The 13,035-nt window shown below is 48.8% G+C and overlaps 1 protein-coding gene across 1 annotated transcript; it reads right to left on the minus strand.

Moving 5' to 3' along the window:
• Positions 1 to 8,961: 8,961 nt before the first annotated feature.
• SDF2L1 (stromal cell derived factor 2 like 1) lies at positions 8,962 to 12,976 on the minus strand. Its single transcript, XM_087754276.1, has 3 exons — positions 12,730 to 12,976; positions 11,684 to 11,880; positions 8,962 to 9,643 (listed from the first exon to the last, which is right to left on the minus strand). The coding sequence occupies exons 1-3, from the start codon at positions 12,896 to 12,898 to the stop codon at positions 9,365 to 9,367; spliced, it is 645 nt and encodes a 214-aa protein (XP_087610402.1). The 5' UTR covers positions 12,899 to 12,976; the 3' UTR covers positions 8,962 to 9,364.
• Positions 12,977 to 13,035: the final 59 nt, after the last annotated feature.

A 13,035-nucleotide genomic window follows, 5' to 3' on the forward strand; every position in this document is an offset into this window, starting at 1 on the left:
GCCATTTTCCCCTGCTCCGAGCAGGCCCGCAGGAGAGAGGCAGCGGGTGATCTCCCGCCGCTCGGCGGAGCTGCGGGGGAAGGGCGCTGGGGAAGGCGGGGGCTCAGCTGGGCAGCCAGGCCATGTCCCCCGGCCTTCCCGGCCACCGCACCCCGGGCCCAGCGCACCCCTCACAGACAGGGCAAAGAAAAGCTACGGTTTTTCTTCCAGGTAGGATGAAGAGGTATGGCACGCTGCTTGGGATCACCCAGTTCTGCAGCTAGGACCCGCGTCCTGGTCATCGGTCCCCGTCCAGTACCCTAAGCATAGCTCCACCTATGCCTACCAAAAGATCCCTCGACTTTAGCTAGCACTTTATTAGGATGGATCTTTTTTTTAGGTTAAGTATTAAGCCATTCTTTCAGTATGAGCCATAGTGTCTCAGAGTGAACAACAGATCATCATTTTCCTTTGGTTTCTTAAGGCACCAGATATAAGAAAATACAATCTAGCGTGAAGGCGGTTTTCTGTCAAGAACGGTTTAGACTGGGCAACTTTCTGCCGCTGGGAGAAGAACGCAGAAAACAGCCTGGAAAGAGACGAGCCGTTCTGCATTATTATTTTCCCATCAAAAGCACCTTTTGATCAAGCGTCCCACCCGGCAGCAGCCCTCCCGGCGCCCCGCTTCCCCGGCGAGGCCCGGCCCGCAGCCCGCGGAAGCTCCGCTGCCGGTGCTCGGCCGCGGGGCCCCGGCCCGGGCCGTGCTGCGGGGCAGAGCGGCGGCCGCCCCGGCGGGCAGGGAAGGGCCGAGGATGCCGGGGCACCCTCCTGCGGCCAGCACGTCCCCTCCACGCGTGCGCCCCGTCCACGCAGCCCCCGCCCGCCGGCCCGGCCCCCGCCCACCGCCGCCCGCCTCCAGGTCCGCGCCCCCGCCCCGCTGGGGACCGCCGGCCCCGGAACGCTCCTTCCCCGCGGGAGCCTCAGAAGCCCTCGTTCTCCGTCGCTGGCGCTTTGTGCCGCTCTTTCCCACGTTCGGGGTCCTCCTCCCGCTCCCCCGTCCCCGCAGCGCCGCGGGGAGCCCGCGCCCAGGCGGGGCTCGCTGCCGGGCGGCGCCGGGGAGGGCGCTGGAAGAGCGGCATCGCGAACTTCCAGGCTCGGGAGGGTCTGCGAGGCTTTTCCCTGCTACCCACCACAGCTCTCCCGGAGGAGGGTGTCCCTTCCACTCCGTCTGCCGCTTCAAAAAAAGTCACAATTACCTCTCCCTTTTTGGGCAGGGAGGAAGGCAGCTGTGCTCCCCCAGCTGACAGTGTATGCCCTCAGGAGCAAACGCCTCTGTTCCGGCGGCTCCGGCCACCCGCCGCCCTTGCCGAGCAGCACCCCTCCTGCCCTCCAGCGCCCGGCTTTAGCCCCAAGACAGACAGCTTTCCTAAGGGACGACACGAAGCAGTTTTATCCCTAGAGCCGAGCCCGGGGCGCTCCGAGGCTGCTGTCGAGTCACTGCTGGGACTTCTTAGCATGGTTTCGGGAGGGAAAACAGCGGCCGTGTAGAGAGACGGACAAAGATTTTAGCATTTTAAGCTAATTTGCACCGGAGACTGAAGTCTCTAGGCTCGACTGAGAGCCACCCTCACCACCGTGCGTTTGTATTGCTGAAGAAATACAGCACAACAGAAACGTGTTTTGCTGTGCAGCTTTACAGAAAATTGCCTCCAGCTCGACAGTAATCGTCTCCGCACCCGCGCCCAGCGAAGGCAGAGGTAATGCATTCAGAGGAATAATATTTGCAAGAAAGACAGCAGATGGTGCTCCTTTGGGTGCAATTTCAGGAGAAGCCTCGCATCCTGCACTTTCCGATGTCTTTTAGTCACACAGGTTTAATGCTACAGCAGCCTTTTTTTGGCGATGGAGCCACAAGCACACGAGACAATCCCGATATAAGATGTTGCTGAGAGGAATCGTGAGCCGTCCCGTTTTGAACAAGCGGGGAGGGTACCAGGGGAGTAGACCGGTGCTCACACAAGTGCCTATACAAATATTGTATCACACCACATCCCGTGCACCCCCCGAAGCCAGCTACCGGGCCAGACCAGTCTGCAGCAGGATGGGAGCTGCGGGAGGTGGCTAAGGCACGTTTCCCTCGCCGTGTCAGCAGCCGGACAGGGCTGGAAACCCTCTCACAAGCTCTGCAACAGCACAGTTAGAGTCTCCGCAAGCACGGAGCCCTCCGGACCGCTGGGTGCCGGACAAGCGCCCGGCAGCGCCCGGTGCCCCTCGGCTCTCCCTGCCGCGCAGGCACCGACGCGCCGCTGCGTGCTCTCGGCACAAGGAGGCACCGCTCTCCTGCAATTCCCTAGCCCAACGCTCCTGTTTGTAGCCTTTCGGGCTCTTGAGCTACTGGGCTTTAAACTTGTCACCTGGCCAGAGGAAGGCGGATGGAGGCAGCGAAGGAACCGGGAAGAGACCCCCGGGGGCTCTCCGCCGGCACGGCGCAGCCCCGTCCCCAGGGCGCAGCCCCGTCCCCAGGGCGCAGCCCCGCCACGGCTTTGCGGCAAAGCGTCGCCGCGCCCGGCGGCGAGGAGCTGTCCCGCGGGTGCCGTGTGGCGCGGCGCGGCGCCCGACCTCCCCAGGCTCCTGCCGGCAGCCGGGCTGTCCCGCTGCGGGGGCCGGCGGCGGCGGGGGGCCGGCACGCGTGGCTCGGGGCTGCGCACACGCGGTGCGACCCCCCCCGCTCCCCCTGCACACAGAGGTGACGGCCGTGCCGGCGGCGCAGGGGAGAGGAAGGACGAGGGGAGGGGGCAGAGCGCGGCGTCAGCACAGCTTCGGCTGCGGGAAAGCGGGGTTGGGAGGAAGCCTCCTGCGATCACCCGAGGATCGCCGTTAGCAGAGGCTGGCTCGCAAATACCGGCGCCCGGGGTCGCAGAAGGCCGCCATTCAAGATCATCTCCCCGCTAGACACGAGGAGTATCGGCGGGCGGCTGATGCTGAGGAACCCAAGTGGCACCGCCGGGCGGATCTGCAGAAGGATCTACGTCCCTCTGGCAAGCGAGCGGAGCCCTCGGCAGTAGCTACGCCGGCAGGGAGGGCAGCTGGAGGCGGCAGCCCGCGGTCCCCACCGAGGACGGCTGGCGGGGCGCGGCGTGGGCGAGCCACGCAGCCGGCGGGAGCTGCAGCCCCGCAGAACGATGGGGAGGAGCCGACGGGTGCAGCCTGGCAGCAGCTCGCCAGCCGATACCGCCCGGGCAAGAGACGGCGGCTCGGCTTTCCTCCGAAGGCCCGAGGGAGCCGGGGCGGACGGGTGCGGGCCAGGCCAGAGCCGAGGAGCGGCGGGTTAGTTACGGCAGGGAGAAGATGCGTTCGCGTAAGTATGACCGCTGGCGTGCAACGTATCTTACACTGGCTAGAAACAGATCGTTTGATTTTGGCTTTTGCTTTCGAGATTTCGCAAAATGCAACGGGATTGTTGTAGATGACGGGAGGAGAAGAGAGCTCCCCAGTTAACGATCCTTTTGTGTCCTTCCTCCCCGCACTGAGAGGAAACCGGTATTTCATTTTATGATACAGGTAACTGCCTTAAATGTCCGCTGTAAGCAAACAGACCTCAGCCCTGGCCGCACTTCGTCGATCCCACAGAAAAAACGGTAAACAGAAACGCCTAAAGCATCGCCTTAGAGCCTACACTCACGTTCTAAACTTCCCTTTCCAGTAACCGAGTAGTGCGGGACTCGGCAGAGCGCACCTCAGGCGAGACGCGGCCGCCCCGGAGGTGCTGCAGCCGCTGGTCGCCGCAGCGCTGTAACGGGGGGAAGCCCACGTTATTTGTTTCCCCCCGAAGAGCCTACGTCTGCGGGCGATCAAAGCCACGCCGCCGAAAGGCTGCGGGGCTGCCAAGGGCGGCCGGTTCCCCGCGGCGCCCGGCGGAGGAGCAGCGCTGGCTGGCGGCCGCTCCCGGCCCCGGCCCGGTGTCGGGCTACCAGCCGGGGCGAGGGGCGAGCCGCGCCCGCCCCTCTTCCCACCGACCGGCCCTGCTCGCCTCCGCGCCACCCAGGTTTCTATACAGCCATCTAAAGGGCTGTCTCCCAGGCAGGACAGAGGAGTCACCTGGATTTACGTGAGCAGAAAACAAACCCTACCGACAAGGGCTCCCTGCGGGCCACCTGCGAGCCAGGGAGCAGCGGGAAGGCGCTGCGGTCAGCCCCAGCCTTCCAGCCTGCAGCGGCCGGGCGGCAGAGCTGGGGCCGAGAGGGCATCGGCAGAGGACAAGCAACAACATAGGTACCTGTTCTGCTTTGTGTTCAGCTGTGGTTCGACTTACACCAGATTCACCCCAGATACTTCCATTTTCAGCACAGCGCACACCCCTACTCCTAATCGATACTCTCAGAAAATGAGGCGTAGGTGAGTAAATACATGACCATCACAAAGATCAAGCAAAGAGCCTTAGATCCGAGTCCAAGCTCGACAGCCCTCCAGCCATGCAAAGCCAGCACCTGCACATTATTTTTATAGTTAGAAAAGCATATAGAAACTAATTAGCCAGCTTTATAGCTTGCACACATTATGATTAATTTTTAACGTGTTTAATGAGGGTTTGGTACCCTTGAGATGTCATACAGCTCCTAACACTTTTGACCCTAATGAAGCAGGACATCATGTTCCCGAAGGATTGAAGACAGCTGAATCCCTCACAAAGCAGCAGCTTGAATCGGCATCCGCACTGTCACAGGGGAGTTCCACTGTGAACTTCATGCTAATTTAGAATTATTACAATACCAAATATAGCAAAAGGTTTTTATAATCAGTTTAATTTGCTGCAATTTAAAGAGAAATAAGCATTGAACTGTGTGACTGTTGAAGTCTGCTGTCAAGGTGCTTACTATATTCCTTCCTTGTGTCATACACACCCAGAGTAATTCAGTTCTGTCCTCAGAGGAACTGGTTTGGTTGCCCATCTCTCAATCAGTTCCCACACACCACTGAAATTATTGCAAGTTTGATTGAGGAAACAGATTGGAAGGAGCTAACCCTGATGTTCAGTCTTTTGCATAGAAGAAAAATAAGTTATTAGGTGTAATACTCAAGGTCCTGCTAAAGTATTTATAAACATGGGAGCACTGAGATGCTTAGAATGTCGGTGGAAGGAAGGGAGAAAGTATAAAATATTTATTCTTCTACGTATTTAAAATAACCTTAGGACCCTACAGTTTATTACTGCTTGTGACTTGCATACATAATAAACACTACATACCCTAAGGTAAGTTCGAATTGCCTTCTGTTTCCAATGCAACTCCAGGGTACTAAGGTTTAACATTTTATTCCTTTTTGAGGAAGTAACCCGTGCCCTGTGCTTCAGAATAGAATCAAGGAGACTATAAGAAGAAAGCACATCCTTAGGTCTGAGTATTCCTGTTTAAGGGTAACTTTTTTTTTTTTCCAAACTGTTTCCTTAAAAAGCTTAATGACACAACCACAGGTGCTGCCTTGTAAGCCCAAACACACTGGTTCCTGAAAGGCAGCTAATGCAACAGCCATGTTATGAAGCAATTAATTATCAAAGATATTTGAGTGGCGGCCCAGAGCTGGATTACAGGAAGATGCATTTGAAGAGAGAACTGCAAAATCAAAAGGGCACAGCTGAGAACTCAACACTAGGAAAGAGGGGTGGGCAGCATCATGGCACCCTGCAGACACAAACCTCTCACAGGCTCTTAGCCAGTTTCCCAGCTGCCAGCAGGGAACCTAACCAAAAAGCCCGCAAGCATGCCAACAGCGGGTCAGACACTGAGCAAGGTGCTGCTTCTGGAAGGAGATAGTTCTAAGCTTCAGCCTCTGTCTAGTACAGCTGTGAAACATGGTACATCTACAGTGACAGCTAGTGCTTCAGTGCTAGAGAAGAGAGGCAGAGGAGAGAGAAGATTCAGCAAAACTAACAGGCTTAAAAATACTGCTCAGTAAGCATCCCTGTTACAGGGTTGGTTTGATTGCAATGGTTTTTTCTTTTTTTTTTTTTTTGACTTTTAAAAATATATGCTAATTTAACTTAAGAACAGATATACCCGGTTAGTATTCCCCAAAATAATAAATAAACCAATGTTTTAATTTCATCTTCAGCCTCGACATTCAGAATGAAGAATCAACGAGCAGTACATCCCTTCTAGCACTTTTGAAGAACTAAAACCAGTTCTCATTCACACTGACCAAGAAGTCAAAATGTGTGGCAAGCATCCATATGCCGAGCAGTTACACAGAGCTTTAAAAAGCTTCAGGAAATAAAGAGTAAAAACGTTTGTAGACACACACACTTGCCCTTCTAGTTTATTAAAGGAAGGGCAACAACATTGGCGTACCTTTTCAAAGAGTTCTTGTAATAGTAGTGAGCAAGAAATTGGAAAGCATCTGTCAGATATTTGAAAGAATTATTTTCTGCTAATATCAGAAGCCAAAATAAATAGTTTTCACTATTATTTATACACCTTGAAGTGTATAGAGAATTTTGAATAAAATTTAGTTTATCACCTTAAAATAAAGAAAGAAGCAAAACAACTCTCATATCTATGTCTCTAGTATTTCATGTTGTACCCAAGAGTCCCAACATCCTTACGCAGATAAAAAGAGCCATATGGAAAACAAACATCAACAAACCCCAACAATGTAAAAACTGGGATTCTCCAAGTCTCTAATCCTCAGCTGTGAGGGAAGGACTGAAAAGTTGAATTGTAAGCAGCCAAAGTAAATAAAACCACCTGAATCAGATTCTGAAATCTCAGCACTTCAGTTTAAAGCATAAAATATGACGTTAAACAGATAGTAATGCAAGTCTTGTAAATCTAGAAGTTATATAGAAAGGAAAACACATTAACACTTGCACAAGCCATAGTTTTTCTCAGCTATAAGCTTTTGCATTTCTTACATTAACTTATGACTTTAGTAGCCTGTATTTAGCACACTATGAGTACCAAGTTATTTTAGTACTATATTCGACCTTTCCAAAGTAAGATGTACTTCACCTGGCCTTATTTGAGAGTCCTTCAGAACAACTTTTCTAGTGACAAGAATTGGGGGGGGGGGGGGGGGAATCTATTGTGACACATGCACAACTGAAATATTAAGGCCAAGTGACTTTTACACTTTGGTCAGAATCAAAAGTGATGGAAACCCAGTTCACAGGAATATTGTTGAATATGTCTTTAAATAAGGCATTCATGGATACATGAGTGTGGGGAACCTTGGTTCTTTAGGAACAATGTTTTCGAAATGAGATCACATTAGAAAGTAAGCAATAAGAACCAAAAAGTCAGCCTCACCAAACCAATTTGGCTCAAATCCAGAACAGAAAGAGAAAGGTCCAGTGAGATCCCACTCAAGCATAATAAATAAGACCGATAAATACCTTTGTTAGGGACAGAAACATCCAGGCAGAGATAAACATTGGGTAGGGATAATACCTGGCACACAGACTGAGATGAACCACACAGCTCTGTCCCTTCTCAGCCAACCCAGCGTTCCACAGGTGCACAAACACTAAGCCCATACGGTTTAGGCATAAAGCATTTAGCTCTTAGTGACAGAGAGCTCATTGCCAAATTTATTTCTTCCTCCTGCCAAATGCTACCACTCTTTTCGTGTTTACTCGTACACCAACTTCAAAAGAAAAGCCCTCCTTTTTAATAAAGGAAAGGAAAAGTCAGCTTGTTTATGCAGAAGGTTTGTTTTGTTTTTCAATAGTTATCCTTTATAGCTACAACTTCAATATCAATTAGTCAGGAATATCACTGAACCTGAAACATTCGTCACATAAAAGTTTACTTCTAATACAAACCCAGCAAAAGCTAGTCTATTTACTCTCCAAAACACTTGTGATCCTTAAATACCCACATGCAACTAAGATTCACAGAAAAACAGTCTTACCTTTTTCTTCGAAGAAAAATAATCAGGTACATGAAACAACTGTTACAGAGGTTCCTTGATCCATACGGTGTGGAGGTTCTTTGCTAGTAGCAAACCCCTAAATAAAACCTGAAGCTAGCCTGTACAGCACAGCCGCATGAGAGGATGAAGCACATATCAGTAGGTATGCTTATAAACCTTAACTGCAATTGCCTGCTGCACTTTCTCAACACAACACTCTCTCTAACACTACAGCACGTGACTGGAGCTGTAAAAGCAGTAAATCAGTTTCCTGCTTCTTTAACTGATTGACTAATTAAGACCATAATCAGTAAACTATTTACACATGGAGACAAGAACACCTGAAATTTCTGACTTTTCACACTCATTTTGTGAGCTTTTCTGTTTAAAGCAAACAGAAAATGTATGGTACTTTGAATTTTAATCAGTATTTCCAGTAACAACGTGTAACAAACACATTCAAGAATTAGCTTTTTTCTCTTTTCACAGAGGGAGAGGAACACAGAAATTCATAACTTGTTCAGTGAAGATTCCTTGCTAGCACTGCAGACCATACCATTCCGTCAAAAATCCAGGACCAAGCCATTGCTAAGATTCTTTTTTCTCTTCTTCCGGGTTCACACAAAAAAAACCCCACATGGGTATATGCCCCACTATTTATTCATCTGGATTCTCATACTGATCTTGCAGAGCGACATGCAAGTACAACATAAGTCAAATTCAACTGTTCCTTCGCACCACATGGCACTTTATAAAATTCTAATGTTATTTAAACAAACAGTAGCTTTCTGCACCAGTTCATAGAGCAGAGCAGTCTTACCATTTGACAATTAGCAGTATCACCATTACCAGAAAATCTGAACTTCTTGGAGAAAGTGAATAAATTAAAACTTTGTCTTCTTACTCCAACATACACAATATTTTCAACTCTTCCAATACAGTACACAATGAAACTCATTTTTCTGGAAGGCTGAATAGCTGACTTCAAGCCATTCAAAAGACACCATACTTGAGAACTATTTTTCTCTTTCTAGACTTACTCCATCTCCTCATTAATAACATTCTCTCACTAAGAAGTAGAAATCAGTTTCCAAATATTTAATTATAATTGGAAAAAGATTACAAAATACAATGTTTCATTGTACTTGGGACTACAGAAATGTATTACTTCAGTTTTTCCATTTCCTTCGAATTCGAGAAAAAGTAACAAGCAAAACAAATGACAACAAAAACTAACAGATGTATGAACTAGTTTCATCAATTAAGCTTGAAAATTCAGAAAGGATTTTGCCAAATAAATTTCAATGGCTGAACCTGGCAGATGCCATTCCCCACAGAAGCGCTGCATTCCTAGAATGAACTAATGCCCTTCAGTAATACAGAAATTCAGTCACTTAGGCAAGGGGGGACTTATAAGAGACCAAGGATTAGCATCTCCGAACACTGGAGTAAGCTGAAGCATTTTGGATCCTCTGTCAATTCAGAGCTCATCATGTTTTGCAGGGTCCATACTGGGTTTGATGAAGACTCCTTCCATTGCTTTCCAATAGTTGTGATGATTAGCAGCAGGCATGCCATGAACTTCCCGCTGGCCTCTAATGGGATGGCCATACTGTTCCCCTGTTATTGAAAGGAACACCTCGGTTCCTACGTGCTTGAAGCGCACTGCATCCTCCCGCTCCCAGTAAGTCCCACTGCATTGCACAATCCATATATCGAGGTCATCTCCTTCGCCATCATCACCAAAGGCACTTACTTCCTGTTAGAGACACAAACTTCCTGAAGTGAAAATGTAAGCAAACACCTCCAACATGCACACAAAAATATCAACCACAAAGTCAGCAGAGTTTAAAGGCAAGGATGGAGAGGAAGGAAAAAGTGTTGTCGCATTGCTTTGTCAACAGTTGTCAAAACCTGGAGCAGTAACTTTCTACCACTACAATCTGAACACCAAGTGCCAACAAACTCCAACACGTAATCTGAGCAAAACGTGCCAACAAACTCCAACACACATTATAAATGAAATGAAAGAGGACTTGAGCACAGAGATCAGAACAATCCTTCTGAGGAAAAATTCAAAAGAAACAACACTTCTGCTGATTTTTTTTTTTAATTTGTTGATGCAAATTTTCCCCACTCAAAAAAGTTTATAATTGCAGACATTTAATTTTTTTAACTATGACCATCTTCATAGTTACCATTGCAACAGTTTTTTTCAGCATGTGTTTTTATCACAACGTCCCAACAATTCAGCTTATTCAGTAATCATATTCCTTTTTTACTTAATTGTACCAAGCTTACAATTGGGTCAACAACTATTTGGGTTTATGCTCTTTCTTCAGATAGACAGCTGAATAGCTCTTTAAAAACACAAAGACGACCGTTAAAGCAAATGAATTCCTGCTAAAACAAAAGTTAGAGATTACATTTCATTATGCACCAAAAAAAATTCCAAGCGTTTGCAGAAACCGGATAGGCTAACCTCCAACTGTTTAGAACTCCAGACAGACTTTAATTCTTAAAAATCTGATAACTAGAAGTGATGAACAACTTGAAAATAGAACTGCAATAGTTTGTAGCCAGCAACCTAAAATTTTAAGGTCATGTTAATTCAAGTTTATGTAGTCCAAAAAGCGTGAAAGACAACATACTAATTGAAAAATCCAACTTCTGTTAAGAATATGAAATAAAAGTTTGTGTTCATAACTACATCATATTTCAATAATGTCATAAGTCACAGTCCTGTCAATCTCTGGGAAGTCATGCAAACCTTCCTTTCGCTTAGATACTGTGCAAACACATAGCAAAACCAAAGAAACACAATGACAGTTGCTGAACATTTTTACATTAATGACGACATTATAGAAATCGTCTAAACTGACAAATGAAAATTGGGGAAAGGTTTTAGAGTCAATCTGTTCCTTAAATAATTCTTCTGAAATGCTATTTTTCCATAACTTCTTTCGTTTTAATAACCAGATCATCTAGATACCCTACACAAAACTGGACCTTATTGTTTCAGCCACTTTACTCATGGTAAAAGATAAACCTTTTTCATAAAGAGTCAGATCTTCCAACTTTGAATGTAATGACCTATCTACATAGCCTGAAGGAAGACTAAAATGACTTCTAACAACAAACTTCCAACAAGTTTGCATTATTTATTTTAAGAGAGATCTTCAATCTTGGAGAAGCATTTCTTCAAGGACAAGACTGGGACCTAATTACAGTTTGAAATTACACTCTTCTAGGTATGTACAAAATGATAAATAAATACGATTGTGAGAGCAGATTCTTTTTTCCTGTGGAAGGAGGACAGATAAATAAGAATAGTGAACTAAAATAGGGATAGCGAGAAGATGACTGAGACTAATAGATTGGATCACCAAGGAACTTGGACATAGGAATGCACAGTGCTACAACACATGATTAGTTGTCTTGCTCTAGAGCAATCTTCACAATGTTGAGGGAGGTGCCCAGCCTCCTACACCTTGAAAGTGCTAAACATTTCAGAACAGTCTTCCCAGTAGCAATGGTGCAGAATAAAAAAAAAAATGTAGATTTGTTAAAACTACTATGAAATACCGATACTGGCACACATTAAACTTTAAGTCTGTCAAGAACTCAAATACATTATTCCAAGATGCAGAAAAGCATATACTAGAACTCTGGATATGCATAGACATACTGTTTCTGGCAGCTGATACCCAAGCCCGACTCTTCAAAAACATGAAAAACTGCAGAGAATATTGTCAATAGCATGCACTATTTATACAAAAGCTTGAGATTTAAAACTTACTTGATTATTGGAGAGTGGTGATGGGAAGTGATGAGTGTGTAAATTTTTTCCTGTGTTAACGTGGGTAAGTCGTATAGCTTGCCCACATTTCACTGGTGTTCCGCGTTGGCAACTGCCATCACTCTTCCCACGAATCCGCCAGTAACTGTTAGCATCATCTGAAGCTTCAACTCCTGTCACTGACTGTTGCCCGCTTCCTGTTTGAATAGAATTAAATGGCAGGAGACTTAACCCACTTCTCCAGTTCAAAAAGTCCTGAAAGAACTAAAGAAACCTGCCTTAATGTTCTTATGCCTTCGTGTTTAAATGTTTAATTCTCACAGTCCATTTACTGACTGCAATGGGAATGCAGGTACCAAATAATCTCTCAGATTGAAGAAGTTAAACACAGCATGTGTTAGTAGGTGCAAAGTGTCAAAATTCATGGTGAATACATGAGAAGAAAATCTGACCCATAACGGATACTATTCTTTGTGTCCCCAAACAAACCAGCAGCCTTGCTGCCAAAACCGCTGCTAGGAACTGCTGAGGCCCTAGACACAGAACAGGGCTCACCTCAGAGATGAGGGCAAAGCATCCCTGGGACACCCCCACTCCAGGACCCGCGGAGCCCAGCTGCATCTTCCTGTACCCCGGGCCTCAGCATCCTCCTCTCCCTGCCAGGCTGCCCGGTCTCCAGTGCACCCCGCAGCCCCATCCCCGGCCTGCCGCTCCCTCTGCGCCAGGGACACGAACCTCAGCAACCTCTAACCCCCTCCTCCTCCTTCCCTGCCACCCCTCACTGACCGCCCCCCCATTTCTCTGCCATCCCGCCAGCTCCCTGCTCCCCTCACGGCCTGCCCCCCCGCCATTTCCGTGCCCCCCTCACGGCCACTTTCCCGCGCCCCCTCACGGCCTCTCCCCCCGCCATTTTCCTGCCCCCTCACCGCCTGTCCCCCCAACGCTTCCCAGCTCCCGCCATTTTCCAGCCCCCCTCACGGCTCCCGCCCGCCATTTCTCAGCCCCCGGCCCCTCAGCGCGGCGCCCCCCGGCCCGGCCCTGCTCACCGGAGCCGTACTTGACCTCATGCGAGTGGAGCCGCACGCTGTGGCGGGTGTTGAGCAGCTTCAGCACCGATCCGCAGGTAACAGCGCTCGGCGCCGGTTCCCTGCCATGACACAGCCCGCGCAGCAGCGCCAGGAGCAGGAGCGGGAAGAGGCGGCAGCCGCCCCGCATCGCGCCGCAGCCCGGCCGGTACCACCGCCCCTCCACCGCCCTCAGCGGAGCGCGCTTCCGCCCGCCCTCCGCGGGCCCAGCCAATCGTCTCGCGCCAGCACCACAGCCGGCCAATCCCCGCCCGCCCTCTGCTCGGC

The sequence above is a fragment of the Nipponia nippon genome, unplaced genomic scaffold (assembly GCF_047370975.1).
Source record: "Nipponia nippon isolate SJK-2023a ecotype South Korea unplaced genomic scaffold, ASM4737097v1 scaffold_18, whole genome shotgun sequence".
NCBI classification, from domain to species: domain Eukaryota; kingdom Metazoa; phylum Chordata; class Aves; order Pelecaniformes; family Threskiornithidae; genus Nipponia; species Nipponia nippon.